This window comes from Cottoperca gobio, chromosome 20 (assembly GCF_900634415.1).
Source record: "Cottoperca gobio chromosome 20, fCotGob3.1, whole genome shotgun sequence".
NCBI classification, from domain to species: domain Eukaryota; kingdom Metazoa; phylum Chordata; class Actinopteri; order Perciformes; family Bovichtidae; genus Cottoperca; species Cottoperca gobio.
In genome coordinates, this window is record NC_041374.1 from 9,484,769 (window position 1) to 9,506,028 (window position 21,260).

The 21,260-nt window shown below is 40.4% G+C and overlaps 1 protein-coding gene across 3 annotated transcripts in view; it reads left to right on the forward strand.

Annotated features, from left to right (window-relative positions):
* Positions 1-21,260, forward strand: part of sema5a (sema domain, seven thrombospondin repeats (type 1 and type 1-like), transmembrane domain (TM) and short cytoplasmic domain, (semaphorin) 5A) — a 115,342-nt gene that overhangs the window by 61,725 nt on the left and 32,357 nt on the right. For all 3 annotated transcript variants that reach the window (XR_003834222.1, XR_003834223.1, XM_029457956.1), the window contains 6 exons: positions 2,547-2,751; positions 5,972-6,179; positions 8,877-8,994; positions 11,703-11,884; positions 12,780-12,923; positions 18,815-18,962. Coding sequence is in view for 1 of the 3 variants with exons in the window: in XM_029457956.1 (XP_029313816.1) it covers positions 2,547-2,751; positions 5,972-6,179; positions 8,877-8,994; positions 11,703-11,884; positions 12,780-12,923; positions 18,815-18,962 (1,005 nt within the window). In the remaining 2 variants the exon portion in view is untranslated. The remainder of the gene's footprint in view (positions 1-2,546; positions 2,752-5,971; positions 6,180-8,876; positions 8,995-11,702; positions 11,885-12,779; positions 12,924-18,814; positions 18,963-21,260) is intronic.

Below are 21,260 nucleotides of genomic sequence, written 5' to 3' on the forward strand. Positions count from 1 at the left end.
TGAACTGCTCGCCCACGTGCGGCGTGAGCGAGCATCCTGAGCATCGACCAAAACACATTAAGAAAACATTACGACCTGAAAATACTCGTATATTTTATTTGGACTATTGGTGTTGGTTGCCTTGTAACATTAGCTGATAGACAACTTAGCACTTAACAACTTACTTGCTGAAGGGAGCTGAAGAGAGGCGAGGCACTCGGGACAGAATTAAACGTTACTTCAGGCGACATAGAAATCAGTCAACAGGATATTATAGGCAACAGAGAAAGTCATGCAAGGTCTGATTTATTAAGTCAAGTTACACGATACTTTTATAAATAATACAATACATGCACATTGTTACATATAGCACCTTTAAGTTAGAGTCGAAGCATAATGCTGCTGCAAAGTTTTGTTGTCTTGGATATTTCAAGTGCTCCAAACAAGAGTTCTCTGTGCTTTTAAACAAAAGCCCATCTGGGAAAAAAACATTGTGTAACACGACCATATTTCTCCGAGGCACTTATCATCCTGGCAGAGCGCAGTGTGCTGAGGATGAGCGGGACAGCTGAGTGTTGGATGGGCCCTCCGCCAAATGGTGGTTCTGTCCCTCACCTTGACTGTACTGAGGAAATCACCACATCTGTCTCTCTGGTCATTTACAGATTTCATAGACCTTCGCTGGTCAGAGCCTAACTTTGTCTTGCTGTTGCAGAAATACAATCATGCACACACTGAGACACACACATGCACGCAATGCAAGGCCAAACCTCAAAAGGAAACCTTAGACATATGTTATTATAAAGCCCTCACCACACACACACACACGCTACACATTTATGCCATGAGCAAGGGGCATATTCGAGGCACACGAGCACGTACACACAGTGTTGCATTTTTCTGTCCTTCAGGGCTTTAATTTCCCATCTCCTGATGTGGCGAGGGCGCTGATCCGTTGCCCATCCCGGGGAAGTCCACCATGATTCTCATCTGTCTGCCTAGGGAAGGCGAGGGATTGATCTGTATAAAGTGTCTGTGCTGTTGCTACCGTAGCTAGTCAGCAGGAACTAATCGCCACTCAAGGTCCAGTCTCAGCTTAGTGCGATGAGTCCGTGCACGGTTAGCCTGGAGCGAATCCGTGCAGTGCATCTGCGATACTGCGTTCAAAACAAAAACAGTACCAGTCATTTGGGTTAGTTTAATTGTCGTGCACAGCTTATTTTAGTTTGCTCTGCTCTGTGTCTTGGAGTAGGCCTGTTGTTTGTGGATGGAGCCTCAATCCACAATCCTGACCCCAGCCTGGGACCTCTTTTACTGAGAAGGACATGCTCGGTTAGCTTTACTCATCCAGCTTTGCCTCAGCTGGACTGGCTTTGTGCCTCACTTAGTCCCCTTCTGCTTGGTGTAAAAAAAAAAGGCACAACATCCCCACCCTAAGTAGAGTATTTTCAGCAGACAACATAGTTTTAAGGTAATCCAAAAGGTTTTTGAACGATTTTCAGGAAGTAGAAGATACGTTAAACACTTAATCCTTCATAGTTATCGAAATTAAAATGTAGAGATCTGTGGTTTTCCCTGGACAGCACGCTACAGAAACATATATTACATTTAGTTTGTAATTATTGCTACTATGGAGTTTTTCTCTGAAAGCAGTATATAATAGTTGATATATAGCAGATATATAATGCTGCTTGGAGCCTCTTTCAGCTTGCAAAGCAATATTTAAAAATGGCAAAGATCATTTATTATTTGCTTTCTCAGATAAAAGAATATCAAGTACATAAATGAACACATTCTATTGTTAAAGAACTCCAGTATCACAGAAATATAAACTTATTTCCCTCCGTTAACTCCCATTTGGAGACGGTTCACTTTATTGAACTTCTTTTATTAAAATAAGTCAGGGAAACATCTTACATGTTAGATATTACACATTCTAACCGAGTGACTGCTTCAGTAAGAAAACTCTGCTGGGACACAGAAGGAGAACTCAGCGTCAACAATCCCTGATCCCTACAAATGAAATCTACCTATTCATATGAGATATGTCTCTTCTTGCAGCAGCTCTTAACATTTCTGGTGCAAGTAATTTCTTTGTGTGACTTTGGTGTGACTGATATTGCAGCATTTACATTTTCTTTCTGTAATATTATGAATAGCAATAATAAAGCTCTGAAGATGAAAACATATTTAAGATATTAGAATAAAAAAAAAGAGCAATCAGAGACATTATTGTTGGGGAACCAACAAAACTCACCAGCAATATATATGCATATGAGGAAACATATGGCGATAACTACTTGCTCAGTGAAACATTCAGTCTTCTTCCATCAGCCGTGGTGTGTTGACTACAAAGTCTTAAAGTTGTGAGGCGAGCAAACCATCACAATGACGCAGCAATCGACTTTATAGCCTTGTTCATTTAATCATTGGATCCCTCTGTCTTCTCATCTCTGGTGGTACTTCTGGACAATAATCTTAAGCATATTAACGCAGCTTTTCATCCCACAGTGCTCAGAGCTTTTATTAAAGTCAGTCAATCTTCTCTCTCTTCCCCACCTCCACAGTGCGGCACCATTGACTCGGGCTCCTACGTGAACCTGACTGAAAGAAACCTGCAGGATGCTCAGAAGTTTTTGCTCATGCATGAGGTGGTCCAACCCGTGGTTCCCGTGCCCTACTTCATGGAGGACAACGTGCGCTTCACTCATGTGGCAGTGGACGTGGTGCAGGGGAAAGACAGGCTGCTTCACATCATATACTTGGCTACTGGTGGGTTCTCTGCGCTATGTGTGTGCGTTATGTTTGACCTTTGAGACAGTATTTCTATCTACATACTGTACATATTATATATATATATATATATATATATATATATATATAGTGTCTCTCTTTTTTAGTTAGCATATTCTTTGTGTGCTTGCATGATGTGCCTGCTGTGATTTTGTAACTTCTTAATGACCCTGGAAACATCTTTTCTCAATCACCTCAGTATGAGTGGTGAGTCCTAACATAGAAGGTAGAAAGAAGTAAACATAGTAGTAGACGTTTTGAAGCTTCGAGTTTGGCATTGTGTATTTGAGATGCTAATTTTGGCCAAAGAAAAACAATGTTGTTTGTAAAGTACTTACCGGAAAATGAACAGCTGTAGTAGCAATGACAAGGTAGCTGCAACCTAAAGCCTCCTCTGCTTTATCGTCTCTTTTACTCTAAATGGGACCATAGTTTAAAAAATGAACATCATGCTGCATAGAAGAAGACTTGAAACTAGAGATTGAGACATAAACTCAAGAGAGAAGTAGGGTCATGTTCTTATAGACATCTATACAATTTGACTTCTTTTTACAGCAATTGGATTCACGTCTTGCCGACTATTATAAGGAATGCAGATTTAAGGCACTTCCACATTGGCTTCATTTGTCAGACCTGGAGTTTGCCCCCGCATAATTTCCTCTTTTGGTTATCTCAAGATTTCTGTTTTTCTGTCTTTATTTTTGTGCGTTCACAGGTTTAATGTGGGCGGGGGCGGATGGGGAAAAGCTAATATCATAAACTTCTAAACGTCTGCACTGTCAGTCAAATCTGATCAAATCTCACCTGCAGTCTTGGAACTGTTAATAAATACAGCTTTCTAAATGAAAGTTTTAATAATTACTTATGTTGTCATGAATATTGATTGCTTTAGATAAATATGGTTTCTAAAAGAAGTTTTTAGCGGCCTTAAGCCTTTTGAAGTGAAGCCTTTGCATATAAAAAGCCTGTAAGAAGACGAATGAAACCAACAGAGCTGCAGTTCTGAGGCTTCAAAGCTTCTCCTGACCCAAGTTTGATCACTGCTTCCTCCATATGTCCTCCATATGCACTGACAGAACACATCACATATCACTCCCATGCAATCCAACCCACGAAGCCGTGTAACAAAAGCCCGGTAATTAATAACACACACATACAGCTCTCATTTTCCCCGTCCATGTTTCCCTCTCTGAGCTGCATGGCACCACCTGCTTATCAGTAGACTGTTTGATCACAGTGGTGTCACAATGTGTGATGTTTTACTTGGCAAAGTGCTGTAAGCAGTATCAGCTAGAGACACACCAGCGTTTGGTGTCTGTCCTGTATTATGATATAACACACACTATGGATTATGAACGGAGGTAGGGAACAGCATTTAAACGTAGTGTGACCCACTTCGCTGTGCTAATGTACCATAGCCCCACTGGGAAATGTCAACATGATCGTCCCGTTGTTAGTCAATGTTATTTTAGGATATCACACACTCTCTCACACTCACACAACCTGTTCCAGTTCACCGGCTCTGTGCTTGGCATCTCGCTCAAAAACTCCACTCTCATTGTTTGCATGGTGCTGTGATCACTGTAGCCTCAGACCAGAGCTGCCCACACTGCAAGTTCCCCAGACACTAACCAGACGCTAATGAAAACATCTGAAACCCTGCCAAGGCCATTGAGCAGTGCACATACTGTACCTAATCACAAGCTATTATTAACGCTTACACGTACCCTGCTGATTGAGACCCCTGTGGAAAACCCGACATCTCCAACTGCGGGTCCAAAGATGTCCAGGTGTAGTTATTTTATTCAAACATGTGGTCTGCAGAACATTTCTCCTCCCTTGTTATTCAGCCTTCATTACTCATGTTAGCCCTGCAGCAGCATATTTCTCTTGCAGTTAACGGGATTCCGTTAAATGTAAAAGATTTTCCTGAAAGTTTCTGGCTCACCTAAAGGACCAATTTACAAACGAATTGTGGGACTGAGAGCTAGTGAAAGCGTGTGCCTTGAGAGAGAGAAACGAACCATTTACTCATTACATATCACGCTCTGAAAAAGTAATTACATTGCTTTCGTAATTACTTAACAGCAGAAGTAATTATTTTGACACATGGAATTAGTTTGTTGAAGCAGCACCTCCACTTCCTGCACCAGTCTATTCACTGAACGCACAGGAGCACCTATTTCAATTAAATATGATTAAATGGGTGTTATCAGTGGTTATCATTAGCATTCTTCAGACAGGCACCTTTTACTTTGTAAAACTGAAAGAGAAACTTAAAAGCTGAATGAAACGTAACGTTTTGAACAAAAACAAAACAATTTATTTAGGTTTAGGCAACAAATCTAGCTGGTTAGGTAGACAATATCGTGTTTGGTGTTAAAGAAAGTACGTTTGTAAAGTGCAATGCTAACCTGCTAGCTGGTGTAGCAGGCCTGATAACAATCATTTAATCGACTGATAACATTCGAACCAGGTGACAAGAGACCGAACTGATACCAACCCTCAGCACAATCACAGCAGTGAAGGTCACTTGAATAGTGATCACTTTACTGTAACGCGTTACTAAGAAATTAGTCACTGCCCAACACTGCTTGGGGCAATACTCAACTTTTACATTCCTTACTTGAAACTATGTATTAGTAATTCCCCCTTCTTCCTTTGGCAACACTGTGCACCCAATTACTTCCCCTCTCCCAGGGGATTGCATGTATAATAGATGCTGTTTGTTTTAGCTCTCCCAAAAGAAAATGCTCCCGACTTCATCGCACAGGGCTTACCTTACATAAAACTAAAGGTCAGGACGTTTCCGCACTCTTTCTCTCATTCTTCCGCTGGAATATCCTCTTAAAGAAAAGTAGGCTAGATATTATGTATTCAAGTGTCATACAGTAACATTTCCCTGGTTGCAGCGCTGCATGTTGATGCCATAACTAAGCTTGGCGCATCAGCCACCTCCAGTCTTTCTGTCTTATATCAGTGCCTCTCTGTTAGGAAGTGATTGTTGTGTGGTTCACACCGAGTTCACATTGGCTTCTGTGCAGTTTTGCTCATCCGATACATATTTTGTTATTTTTCCCTCAGCAAACTCTGCTGTTCTTACCTTTCTCTCCACAACTTTACCTTTTCTCGTGCAGATAAAACAGCTGCTTCCCTCTTTCTGACCCGATCCTCTCTTCCCACCCTCTTTCTCTTCCAGATTACGGTACCATCAGGAAAGTGCTTTCCCCTCTCAATCAGTCCACAGGGAGCTGCCTATTGGAGGAGATCGAGTTGTTCCCACCCAGGAAGAGACAGCCGATCCGAAGCCTGCTGATCCTGCACAGCCGCAGCGAGCTCTATGTGGGTGTGAGAGACCAGGTCATCAAGATCCCGCTCAAGAGATGCAGCTACCACAAGAGCAGAGAGTGAGTACATGCACAAACTAGCAGCCCCATTAATCTCAATGGAAACTGTCAAAAGCCAATATGCACACAACACAGTTTTAAAGCTCCCTCTTTCATAAGATGCTTTTTATCTGAGAGAGCCAGGCCTGTGTTGCCCAGATTTAAAACCCTGTAAATCAGCTTTTGTCTGAGCCGCTGGAGGTGCCCACGGCTGCCCTCTGTCTGTCTGTCTGTCTTTCTGTCTGTCTGTCTGTCTGTATGTCTGTCTGTCTGTCTGTCTGTCATTGCACACACACTCACAGTTCCATTGCAGCTGTGTGTGTGTGTTCAGCAGATATATTGAGCTTGTGTCTGTCTGGAAGACGCTCCGTCAAGGCATAAATATTGGCAAAGAAAACGCCGAGACAGAGGCCAGGTGTGAAGACGCAATACAAGATTGGGATCCCATCCATCATCACACACAGAAAAAAGAATCACACCTGCATTACTTATCTCTCACACAATGAGCTGTTATTGGGATACACAGAAGAGTGAAGGCTTCATATTACAGCTCTGTGATATATGCTGCAGCCTTTATGGGCACTCAATCACGCGTTTACTATTTTTCCGTGAGAGAGAGTCAGAAGAACTAAACAGATAAAAGCATTCAGACATTATGTGTAGGGTTATGTACCCTACTTTCAAGAAGGGCCACCCTTTAAACCCTTAGATGCTTGTTTCCATTCTTCATGATCTAATATCAGGACAAGACTCGACCTCCCCTCCTCGCTGCTCGCTATTAACACAGCCCTGGAATAAGATATCGGTGTAACGCTGACTGAGGATAATGCACTCATCCCTTATGTGTTCATGTCATTCACTTACTCAGTTTAAAGTGCAACACCAAATCCATTTATCAAAGGCAAAACTTGCTAAAATAGACCCGACGTTAGTCCCTCTTGGGATAAATGTAAACTGGCTCACTTATTCATGTGTATTGGCTTCGCCTGGGACTAGAACAATTTAGGAAATTGGTTTCTGACACTTCGTCCCAAGTCTCACGATGTAGTTGGGGGTGGGCGTGGCCTCCAGTACATTATATTCAAAGTCAACAGATAGTAAAATGATAATAGTATGTCCTGCAGACTTTGCAACACTCTTTGTTTGGATCCCTTAAGGCAGCAGGTATTCCTCCCCACACACTCCTCTCCACACACTCCTCCCCACACACTCCTCTCCACACACTCCTCCCCACACACTCCTCTCCACACACTCCTCCCCACACACTCCTCCCCACACACTCCTCCCCGTACATGCAGTAACGTTTTTGCCTTTTGGCCGGATGTTCCCCAGGTCCCAGGACACCGGGCTCCATGTCAGTGATCGATGGTTTAGTGTTTTCATTCAGCGACTTCATACGTCACCGTTATGCGTAGTTGTTTATCAAATCACTTTAAAAAAAACTACAACCGCCATAATGCATGTAGGCTACGGACATAACAGTGCCTGTCTGTGAGCAACGGCAAAATAATGTTTCAATCAGTATTTTAAGCTTTAACTCATTTTTGGGGACACGCAGGATTCAGAATTCGGAACAGCTGCTCGTGATTGTTGACGGTCACACTGCTGTAGTTTCTTCTGGCTGTGTTTCCACTTTGACTTCCTTTAACTTACTTAATTATGGTGAGTGCAGAAATAGCTTCTCTTGTAACGGTGTTATATTATTATAAATATATCATTTTCATTTCCTTTTTTTTTGTCGAGTGGGAATAGTGTGGGAGTAGATGGACGGGGGTTGGGGGGGGATTGTACCACATGCAAGCCACAGACAACTGCATTGTAAAATTGCTTGTTAAAAATCCCCGGCAGAAATCGCAGCATGCACCAGACTGCAGGGACAGTTACTGGGTTCATCACGGACTTTAAGGTTTACCTGTTTGAAACATTAGACGGCTGCCTCTGTGTTTGCTGTGTCTCACTGATGGGTGGTATGTAATCCTCCAGGCCCTTCAGGCCCTCTGTGAGACCTGTATTATCTTGTTCTTTCTCCCTTTTCATTTTCTGCTGCTGTCATCACCCCCCGACATCCCTCTCCGTACAGATAAAGTCCATAACTCTCTGCTTTTTTTGAGCCACCCAGACGCTACGTCAGCCACCTTGTGTGTGCGTCAGAATGTTTCTGCATTCTCACACGGATGGATGCGTGTGATCTCGTGTCCTCAGTTCATTGTTATGAAACCCACGGACAGCTTTAGTTACATTTCACTCGGGGCACGTCAGGCTCCGTTGACGCTCGCGGCTCAGAGATATATCATTGTGCTTTCAACGCAGACTCGTATTTGCATGAAAAGAGTAACATCAGGCTTTTTATTGCACTCAATAAAGCACCTGAAGCGGATACGGCAAAGACAGATCCAGCTATCTCTGTTACAGTGTTCTCACTGAAATCTGTTGGGCTGATAAACTCTTGAGGAACTTCTCTATATCTTCTATTTTTATTTGTTTTGCACTCGCCTACTCCTCTACACTTCTACTAGCTCCTTTCCTGTTTCCTCTTCTTCTTCTTCTCATCTTATCTCTCCCTGTTCCTATTTTTCCATCCATCATACCTCCAGTTCTTTCCATAATCTCCGTTCTTTGTCTCCACCTGACGTTAGATTTAATGTCCTGTCACAATGCTGATCTATCTGTATTCACATGTTAATAATTAAACTTGATCATTAAAATGTTTCCTTCTAGAGCCTGTGTGGGAGCCAGAGACCCGTACTGTGGTTGGGACCTTTTACTGAAGAAATGCACCACGCTGGAGGAAAGTGTCAGGATGAGCCAATGGGAGCAGAGCATCACAAAATGCCCTGTGAGTATCACTGAGCTGCTGCCGGATCCGATACCTTAGTGTCGTTCACTTGCTTTTAACTTCCTTTGCTTTCTTTACTTTGAAACTAAATAAATAAATGTAATCTTTGGACTGAACAACTTGACTTTAAGGGAGCGCCGTGTTCCTCGGGAAGGAGAGCGCTGCCTCAATCATTCCCCTCTGACTGCTTGTTCATTAGCAAAACAGCTCTTCCATTTAGTTCAAGGTGCACCACATTTGTGAGCAGTGTGTTGGGTGGGGGGGGCATTAAGTCCATCAATTCCAGCATGGCTTTGCTTTTTTGTTCGTTTCACAGACATCATTTTCAAGCCAGTCACAGCGGAGGGAGCTGTTGGCCTCCGTGCCCTTTTATGTGGCTTCATGTTCAGAGGAATATTTGGCAGTCAAGTCACTGAGCACCCAGTAGCATCTGTCAGCACAGCTCTGGCAGAAACTTGGCTAACACTGCACCCTCTCATGCTTTCTGATCTACTGTAGGCTGTAATGGACACACACAATCATGCATGCATATGTGCAGAAACAGACACACACATGGCTGCAACTCAACATTTATTTCTTGTGCTGGAGGCTGAAACTCCCTCCTGAGTATTTCTGTACTAAATCATAGTCATACTATTTCTTTAATCCATCTCAACCTGAAACTATTAAGCTGAAAGGAATAGTTATTTTATCTCCACACACATAAGACTGCATAAAATCCAGATAATTAGAAAATTAGAAATGGGAGAAGCCACACGCTTATACAACAGACCTCTTCTCTACTTAAGGGGGAACAACAAACAATAACAGAAAAATAAAACTAAGCTGATATAATTTACAAACATGAAATGAAATGATCAGGTGACAACCATCCAATCGAAATGACTAAATACATAAAAACAAAGACTTTTAGCTCTCTTAAGGTTAGAAGAGATCGATACCACTGGAGCCAGGAGACGTTAGCTTAGCTTAGCACAAAGACTGGAAACAGGGGGAAACTGCTAGCCTATAAAAGCTCACTGGTGAACAGTTCGTGGCCACTTCTCATAAAAAAACTTCTCATAAAACATTTGTTCACTTGTTTCATGGAATAAACAATCAATATATTAAGCTCTGTGTTGATTAGTGCGCATTAGAGCTGGTAGTTGTCGCACCATGCTGTCCAGTCTCTATGCTAAGCTAACTGTCTTACTTTAAATGCAGGATTTGATGAAGAGATAACCTCCATGTTTCCAGCAGCCGTGTAGCCATCAATCCTTTAGTTTTAAAGTATTTTCAATCGACCACACACCACTGCCCACACCAGTAATGCAATATGTATTTACTCACTTAACCCACCCAGATCCAATCCATTTAGAGCGAGCATGAATTAAGTTTGGCAGTAATCACGTTGTATTCCGACAGAGAGAAACGGCTTTGCAGTCCAAAGTGTCCGCTCGCAACAACTCGATGCCAATACGTGTAAACAGAGAAACGGCGAGTTGTCTTTGATCACAGTTAGTGTTTCACTCCCTATGAGTCCATTAGCACTTTTTTTTAAATGCTAAACTGGCTGAATTTCTCCTTTCTGCTGCAAAGTGGAAGTGTGGAGCTGGAGTCAAAGTTTCTCTACACGTTGTGTAGGAGATGTGCTTTACCAACTTACTGACAAACACCATCTGGCACCACAGTCTCACACGTCTATATGGAAACAATGAGAAGACTTTTATGGAAGTCTGAGTCACTGTTCTGTCTCCGCTCAAGAAAAATGGAAATTTCTACTCTGTTTTTGTAAGGAACCCACTTTGCCTAAATTCAATCAGCCCCCACTGTAAAAAAATATAATGTTCCTGTATTCTTTAGAATATAAAAGAGACGGCCCTTATAAACCAGCTTTCTATCGTCCTTCAGAATTCACCCGGTTTCTGGTGCCCCTTCATATCTGTTCCCATTTTAATGAAAGAAATTACACATGTACTTAAAAAAAGATTCCTTTATATGTTTATATTTATTTTCAGCGGCAAATACACATCATAAAATGTAATATAAATGCACCATATCACTTATAGTCTCAGCAGTAAACGGTTGGGGGGAGAGATGTTTGTCTCTTTCTCGTTGGCTGAGCCAAACGTCCCCGTTTAGACTCACAGCAGAGTTCAATTACCAAAAAGACGCTTTGTCTACTTCTGCCAAAACAGCCAATGATCGCGCTCTCTTTCCTCCCTGTTATTTGCATTTTTAAATCACCCTGAAATGTAGCAGTGACATGGCTCGTATCCGCTCTGAATCTCACGCCGGTGCGTATTTGTATTTATCTCGCTCGCCCAGGACATCACTTATAATCTATTTATGCTGCCACTTTTCTTTCCCTCGTATCTCTTTCCTTTGAATGTGTCCATTCACTGCTTTCATTTGCCTTTCTGAAGATCTCTTTTTGCTGTTTTGGAAAATCATCATATCCTGAGACAATTTTCATATGTCTTCCTCGTGTTCACGGCACCTTTTTGTACACATAACGGCACCTTTTTAGAGGAGCTGTAGAAGATGTAATGCAGTTATTTTTGTATCTATTTCAGGAAAATGTATTTGTGTTTGCATCCACTGTAGCCGTGGGCTGCGATTCCCAGAGCAATACGCTCCTGAGAGCATCCTTATAATGCAATGAGCAGTTTCTCAGAAAAGCCATTACTCTCAAACGTTTTATTTTTGGCCCTTTTCGTTGCTAACAGATCCGTAATGTGACCATTGATGGAAGCTTTGGCGTCTGGTCCGGCTGGTCCACATGTAGTCATAACGATGGCGGCAGCGCGGGATCCTGTCTGTGTCGGACTCGAGCCTGTGATAGCCCCGCTCCTCAGTGTGGAGGCCAGCATTGCTATGGCATCAGCGTGGAGGTCGCCAACTGCTCCAGGTACAGTCTGGATTCCCCCCCCCCCCCCCTTCACCTACAAAATGTCCCTCAAGAACACTCGTAGCAACCAGGAAGAGATTCAAAATTAACACAAAGAGACGTAAAGAGACATCACAATGACTGGAAAGGGGAACGTTGAAAAGTGTTTTACAATTTGTTAATTCATGCCCGACATGCCTGCTCATCAGAAAACTATAAATTGTTCTGTGTTGCATATTCAGCATTTCATTCAGTTATTTGGATGTGAAAATTGTTGGATGTTGTTTAATCAATCACTTACTGATTCACAGTTAAACTGAGACGCTGCTGTGCATAAAACATATCTTTGCATGAAAGATGCAGCTGAGGGTTATCTTCATTATTCATTTATTCATTTTTTAACGATAAAGTCAACTTTTAGTCTAGCTAATGTCTGAAAGTAATTACCAGAACCAACATTAAATACTCAAAAATATTATATATGACTAGCATTAAAACAATATTAAATCTTAAATCAAACAGAAACAAACGCAGATAATCTTAATATAAAACAGAAATACTTTTATTTATTCATGTCTTGAACAAATATGGTGCGATCAACTCCTGAGATTCATGTGTGTTAATAATAATGAAACAATATAATATAACAGCACTTTTCATGCACTGGTCAAAAGAGTTTGGGATATTTTGTAAGGAAAACATTTAAACAAAATACACATTTAGGGGTTTATTTGACTAACTTTGTGTGTTTGTGTCTGTAGATTTCTCCTAAATTCACCAAAGTTAGCGTTACATAATGCCTCATGTGCATATTTAAACGTAACATTTCAGAAAACGTGTAATACAAAAGATAACTGTGTTAATGTGAGTAATGAACGATGCTGATATCTTGTACTGATGTTGTGTGTCTCCATAGAAACGGAGCGTGGACGCCCTGGACTTCCTGGTCTCCCTGCAGCACCAGCTGCGGCATCGGCTTCCAGGTCCGCCAGCGATCCTGCAGCAACCCGACCCCTCGCCACGGAGGGCGAGTGTGTGTCGGCCAGAACCGCGAGGAGAGGTATAACACACACACACACACACACACACACACACACAGACACACATGTTCATACATTTCTTCACATCTACTGATTAAAGCAAAGATGTGTGATCGTGTTTCTGTGCATGTAAAGAAGAAGAAGCTATTTTGTTCTGTAATTTGCAATCTGCAGTCAGGAAGCGTGGCTTTCACATGACTTCTTCTTCTTCTTTTTGTTCTTCGCTTCTGTCCAACTTTGACAGCCAATTAAGGAATGAGTGGGATCGGCCTGCGCTCGGGTAATTATCTGGCTTTCAGACACAGGCCTGGTCTGCGTTTTGAAGCTTTTGGAGGCTTTGCGAAGAGTAATCGCCTTTTTAGAGATGTGTTTATGTGGTTTCCAAGCAACCGGTTTCTAAGCTTCAAGGCCTGAAAAAAAATCCGTTTTTCAAGGAGAAAGTGTGAAGAAGCAATAAGAGACAGAGCGACTCAGATAGAGACGGTCAAGAGATGAGTGTTCTTAAAGTCAAAAGCTTTGTCCAGCTCTCAAACTTTAGTGAGGAAAGCTGTGACAGCGTCTGTGGTCTTTATTCCATCTTTACAGTTATATCTTTATTCAGATATAACTGTAAATATATCTTAATAAAGATATAACTGTAATAATATCTTTACAGTTATATCTGAATACATATATCTTTACAGTTACATCTTAATAAAGATATCTTTACAGTTATATCTGAATAAATATATCTTTACAGTTACATCTTAATAAAGATATCTTTACAGTTATATCTGAATAAATATATCTTTACAGTTATATCTGAATAAAGATATCTTTACAGTTATATCTGAATAAAGATATCTTTACAGTTATATCTGAATAAAGATATATTTACAGTTATATCTGAATAAAGATATCTTTACAGTTATATCTGAATAAAGATATCTTTACAGTTATATCTGAATAAAGATATATTTACAGTTATATCTGAATAAAGATATATTTACAGTTATATCTGAATAAAGATATCTTTACAGTTATATCTTAATAAAGATATATTTACAGTTATATCTGAATAAAGATATATTTACAGTTATATCTGAATAAAGATATCTTTACAGTTATATCTGAATAAAGATATATTTACAGTTATATCTGAATAAAGATATCTTTACAGTTATATCTTAATAAAGATATCTTTACAGTTATATCTTAATAAAGATATCTTTACAGTTATATCTGAATAAAGATATCTTTACAGTTATATCTTAATAAAGATATATTTACAGTTATATCTGAATAAAGATATATTTACAGTTATATCTGAATAAAGATATATTTACAGTTATATCTGAATAAAGATATCTTTACAGTTATATCTGAATAAAGATATCTTTACAGTTATATCTGAATAAAGATATCTTTACAGTTATATCTGAATAAAGATATATTTACAGTTATATCTGAATAAAGATATATTTACAGTTATATCTGAATAAAGATATCTTTACAGTTATATCTTAATAAAGATATATTTACAGTTATATCTGAATAAAGATATATTTACAGTTATATCTGAATAAAGATATCTTTACAGTTATATCTTAATAAAGATATCTTTACAGTTATATCTTAATAAAGATATCTTTACAGTTATATCTGAATAAAGATATCTTTACAGTTATATCTTAATAAAGATATATTTACAGTTATATCTGAATAAAGATATATTTACAGTTATATCTGAATAAAGATATATTTACAGTTATATCTGAATAAAGATATCTTTACAGTTATATCTTAATAAAGATATATTTACAGTTATATCTGAATAAAGATATCTTTACAGTTATATCTGAATAAAGATATATTTACAGTTATATCTGAATAAAGATATCTTTACAGTTATATCTTAATAAAGATATATTTACAGTTATATCTGAATAAAGATATATTTACAGTTATATCTGAATAAAGATATCTTTACAGTTATATCTGAATAAAGATATATTTACAGTTATATCTGAATAAAGATATCTTTACAGTTATATCTTAATAAAGATATCTTTACAGTTATATCTGAATATTTACAGTTATATCTGAATAAAAATATCTTTACAGTTATATCTTAATAAAGATATCTTTACAGTTATATCTGAATAAAGATATATTTACAGTTATATCTGAATAAAGATATCTTTACAGTTATATCTTAATAAAGATATCTTTACAGTTATATCTTAATAAAGATATCTTTACAGTTATATCTGAATAAAGATATATTTACAGTTATATCTGAATAAAGATATCTTTACAGTTATATCTTAATAAAGATATCTTTACAGTTATATCTTAATAAAGATATCTTTACAGTTATATCTGAATAAAGATATCTTTACAGTTATATCTTAATAAACAACTTTATTCCATCTTTATAATTATATCTGTATAAAGATCAGTGTTTCCTAATGAACTGAGGCGTGTCCTCATCTGTGTCTGAAGCTCCGTGTAGCCAGCAGCGGCGCCCTGCTGATGTTTTTCATCCACCTCCTGCTGCTAACCCGAGGTGGAGGCGGGAAAAGTGCAAATAAATACAGTTCACGGGGTAATAAATTGTTACCAATCGTTACCACGGCAACAGAAACAACATCGCGACAGACGAGTAATTGGATCTGGCCTTCGTGAAGGAACCTTATATTACAGCCTTTTTGCTCCTTTCCCTGCACTTTTTCATTCCCGAAAAAGCTCTGGCTCTTACAGTAAGACCACGGGACCCCCTCTCTTTCTTATTCGCCTTTGTTTCATCTCCCCTCCCTGTTCTCAGTGCTGCTCTGTTCAGCTATTTAAAACACCTTAGGCCAGTTAGGGGCCAGCTGTGAGGGCTGGAAAAGGCTCTTTGTAAGGGAGGAGTGAGAGGAGAGGAGTGTGTGTTGTAGTGTGCATATGTGTGTGTGTGTGTGTGTGTGTGTGTGTGTGTGTGTGTGTGTGTGTGTGTGTGTGTGTGTGTGTGTGTGTGTGTGTGTGTGTGTGTGTGTGTGTGTGAGAGAGAGACAGATGGACAATAAGGCAGAGCAATACAAAGAGAAAATGTGCTAACAGATGAATTATGCTGTGTCAGTTTGACTCTGCCTGAGGGAGAAAACAAAAGGATAGGGATGCTTGAAAATGTCCGTGTGTGTGTGTGTGTGTGTGTTTGATGCGAGCACATCCAGGTGTGTCAGGCACGTTTATCACCAATGCTCGCAAAATTAAAAAAACGGGGAAAACTTCTCATTCAAAGCCAGGTAATGGTGTCCAAAAACTCCCACCACATCTGTTGTTTATAGTTGCCCATGTGTGAAATAGGTCTTCTGTACAGGCTCTAATCCGCACAGCATGAAGACGACTGGTACTTTATCAGCTTTTGCGCTCTGAACGATTCTTTTAATGCCGTGAAATAGTTTTATTTGATGGGGCTCCGGCCTCCTTTAGAGGTGTTAGGCGTCTGCAACAAGCCTCACTTCTCACTTTGTTCTTCCCATCATGCCTTGAGTAACTTGGTGGGATTAATGCACAAGACTTATGTTCAAACATTCACACATATGGTGTGAGCTGCACATCTATTTAGAAAAACTAAAACTCTTCTCTTTTTTCTTTTAGCCAAGAGGCGTCCCATAACTTTGGCCCTTATTGTTAGCAGCAGGCAGAGCTTTAAAGTTACAATCTCAAAGATCTCATTCCTCTTTGGCGGCACCTATGGCGATTAACTGTAATTCCATGTTTGTTTTTCTGATCTGGCTTCCCAGAGAGCATCAGTGATGGCTTTTTTTAATGAGCCAAATCATTTGGCTCAGCTCAGCAATAAGAGCCAGCTCCCAAACTGCTCTTCATTCAGTCCTACTCTTTTTATAATTCAGACAAATTTAGCAACGTTGCACAGATTGGCATGTGTGCACAAGCACAATTGTGCACTTAGGGTCCCCAGAATTAAGTGATTTCCTGTTCTACGCCTAAATTACTTTCTTGAATCCAGGCAGTCTTCTAACAGCCTGAACTGTTTGATCACACAGGTTGACTTTGTTTTTCTCCTTCCTTTAGAAAGCAGAGTTTAGAATTTACTAGGATTGAACTCCCAACCCCAGACTCTCCATCAGTCTCCTTACGTCCGTATGATATAAATATGTCATAGCATACTTTGACAGGAGTCTGCTCCTCTCATTCTCTTCAAGGAGCCAACGCGTTCCCCTTCGACACACAGACACCAAGTTCGTATCAGTGCAAATGCAAAGTCTTTCATCAGCCGGCCATCGGCTCGATCGGCGTCATGTTGCCTCATTCTGATGGTGATTATTACTTATAGCAGGCGCTATGGGCTTAAATCTGGCTGGTTAATGTCTGCATTTATGAACCTTCTGTTGGCATTTCCCTCCGCACACTGACATGGTCCACACTGCTTACTCAGCCTATAGCGAGTAATTACAGTACAGGCGCATTAGTCTCATCAGCTCTGTGTGTCTTCAGAGTCAAGAGAAAAGGATATGGTGGACTAAAGCTATGATTAAAAGTGTGTGTGATGATGATTCTGAAGCTCTAAATCTGCTTCACATTGATCGCAGCAGTTTTTCATTGTGCTGTGATGCAGCAGGGGTATATTGTGCCAGCATACAAGCCTGTGTGTGTGTGTGTGTGTGTGTGTGTGTGTGTGTGTGTGTGTGTGTGTGTGTGTGTGTGGGTGTGTGTGTGTGTGTGTGTGTGTGTGTGTGTGTCTTTCTCCTCTCAGGCTTGTGTAAGATATAATCCACACTCTTCCTGACTTCTCCCACTGTATTATCCCACTACAAGCGTGCAGATTAGTAAAAGTGGGAAAGGAACACAGGGCTCTCAGGATTTTTACAACCAGTGTTTGCAGAATGTAGCTTTTGATTTGCATTGAACAAAAGCAGAATATTTGGGAATAGTACAATGGAAATACGCAGCCTGAGCCTCTGGAGGAGGAGTATAAAGTTTAAGCTATTTTAGTACAAGGAGACTCAGTTTTCCTCAAAAGGCACTCATGTGCCAAAACACAACAAAATAGCAATAAAAGCAATTTTATAGTTTGCGTAAAAGTTGTAAAATAAATGATATGGCTCTAATAAGGCTGGCAATCCTCTGTCGTTATTGTATAATGAGGACTGAGTAATTAAGTATTTTAGATTTCGCAGTAATCCTGTCTTGTAAAACGAGGTAATTAGAGATGATGCATGCATCTTTGTGGCTTTTTTAATAGGCTGTATCAATGAATTATGCAAAATGCATATGCACATTCATTAACATTTGAAATAAAATGTTCTTAGATGTACTTTTATGCAACACTGGTTGTTCTGCTGTGAAGAGAAATACATGATTTAGTCAGATGTTCTGCTTCACGGTGCTCTGTGTTCTCTGCATGGCCACATCAAATAGATATGCAGGGTTTGTTCACGTTTCTCTTTTTTCTAAGTGAAGTTTACGTGACTTCTCAGACTTCCTTGTCTTGTGGCATGAACTATTTGTAGCTATTTCAATTCAGTGGCAAGGTTTCAAAAGTGTGGTGACGTCTGCAGTGCCCTTCACATTTAATTTCAGGGCTCTTGTCAGATAAAGTAGCCGTTTCCCAAAGAGTCAAATCAAGCACAACTACGCCACTGAACGGTGTTGTAGATGGTTATGTTATAGAAAATGTATCAAGGAGACAAGTTGCAAAGAAATCCTCTTGAACACAATCAAGTAATTACTTAAAGATATCAGATAAGTTATCAGTCTCTAACAGTGGAAGTTTATTTAGTTTGAATGTCATGTTCTTTGATGATCAGCAGGTTAAATGTTTCTGTCAATGGAGTCTGGTGGCCTTGAGGAGAGCACAGGGGCTTTATCGAATGAAGTCACACACCTGTACTGATCCCCTGCGGTCTTTGCTCTTCCTTTCCAGGTACTGTAATGAACACCTGCCCTGCCCACCGCATGTATATTGGTCGGCCTGGTCGACATGGGAACGCTGCACCGTGCCCTGCGGCGGAGGCATCCAGTCACGACGCAGAACCTGTGAGAACGGCAACGAGTGTCCCGGGTGTGGTCAGGTATGTCACGCGACACTTCAGCTCTCACACGCTCCACCGTCACGGCTTTCTCTCCGTCGACTCGTTCTAAAGAAGTCAGCCATGGGATGCGATCAGCAGTCAGCGCTGATGAAACATCTAACACGGCCATATCCCCTGGCTATATTTATACAGTGGCAGCAGCCATCATATGTATTATTACCAAGACATATTTAATACCACACACACAGTAATCACTCCACATATGAATAGGCTTATTTTCTGTAACAAGAGCTTTCTCTAAAGCATGGATGATGCAAGGAAGTGTTGAAGTGTGAGTGTTCTCCTTCTTGACAGAATTATGTGATGCCCGAGTTATTTCTGCTGCTATATTTTCACACACACACACACACACACACACACTCACTCATCCACAGTCCTGGTAAAAATAAGCGAGAATGAACATGATAGCTGTAGCTTCTCGTGTCCCTCTTGGAAAGGGATTAAAGAATATGGGTCAGGGTCTTGTGGATGCATGGGATCCTTCAAGTGAGTTTTTGTTTCTTTGTTTGTGGTCTTTGAGTCTTCACAGAGAATTCGATTTTTGGATGGTTTAAGGAAAAAGCTGATCCTTAAACTTAAACAATTTAAACGGCTGGTTTAGATTTAAGGCCTTTACTCACAGGGGGCGTTTCTTTCATGCGATTAATTCGCTCGTGGCGAATATTACACTGCAAAGAAAGTGAACTTACACCAGAACACTTCCTTTAAACAAGTAGAAAACTATAAAATGAAGCTTTAAAGCCCCAAAGGCTAATGTGTATTTTCAGATATATCAAATATTGCAGCTTACATTTGTAGATAAACCTGTAGGGATGCATGTACATCGCAAATCCGCATCAATGTATACGTATGTAAAGCAACAATAATCAAGTTTCCTCGGTCCTATCTGCAGACATTAAATGAAGTAGGTCCTTATAAATAGATCCTTCAGGCCCCAAGAGGTCGTTTCATTCGTGGAGGAGTCTAAGATAACTTACAGAAAGACTCTGTATGAACCCTGCACAATACTAAATACAATGAATAAATACAATAGATGTCAGAGCCTCAAAAACAAATCATGCTGTTTGTTTCAATCATAATTTAGCCAAATGCTGAAAAGGTATTTAACGACCCAAATCACATTTGCATTTAGCCCAGAGAGGCATCCCACAGGTTGTGTAGTGGCCCGTTGTGAAGCTAAATAACACACTTCCAGCGTTATGAAACATCCCACACAAGGCCGTGCAACCTCAAGAGCGTGCCTTATATAGTATCTCATAATTGGCCGTGACACATTAGTATCTGCAAAGCACACAAATGAAAAGACTAACCTCCCGTTAAGTAGCGTTTAGCAGTCGCACCGTATCATCTACGTCAACACACACACACACACACACACACACACACTCACACACACACCAACATTCTGATGGCAGCTGTCTTATTTCTGTCATTGCGCTGCGACCATCTTCCTCACAGAGGCATCCTGGGAATGCTGCGGCATTCTTAGAGTAACTCAGTTCAGAAAAGGAAACTGATGACGAGCACGAGGGAATCTCAGCGGCTCGTCACCGCCGTCCCCAAAAGGTTAAAGTCTGTCTTTGACTCTGTAGCTGCGGGTATTTCTGATGTTTGGAGACGAGCTCAGGCTCGCTGAGCAGGAGATGTTGGAAAAATTTTTGTGTTTACTAGGAGGGGAGAGTTTCGTACTGATTTCAGACAAGGAAGTTACATTCACTGACATTCACTTTCCTGCTTTGTTTTGTTCCCTCGTCGAGTCTTTGTCTTCCTCCAGTGCGACACGGATTTAATTGGGGCCACCAGAGTTGTAATTACATGCAGATTTCTCAGACACCTTCTCTTTTCCGGGGAGTACTTTTATTTGGACAGCTTGGCTAACTTTTTACAGCTGCATATTTACTCAGATCAAAGAAACATTTGCTGCCTTTCATTTACAACTCTGATAAGGGGCTTAATTGCACAGCCGTCAGTGTTGAACAATTGCTTCAATGCACTTAAAGCCCCTTAGATGTAAAGCTCAGGTGTTAAGACAGGAAGCAGCGTGAGAAACAGCACGCACCTTTCCATTAAAGTTAGATGTATACATTTGTATTCAGCACTTGAAGATCAAGGAATGTGTGAATATGTTCTATTAATTTCTTCAAGGATCGGTAGCTCCCACCCCCCCCCCCCCCCCCCCCCCCAAAAAAAGAAAAGTGTGATAGAGTTGTTTTTTTATGTGCCATCTGTCTGTGTTGTCTTCCCCCGGACAGATCCATGTTTAATTAAACAGAAGGA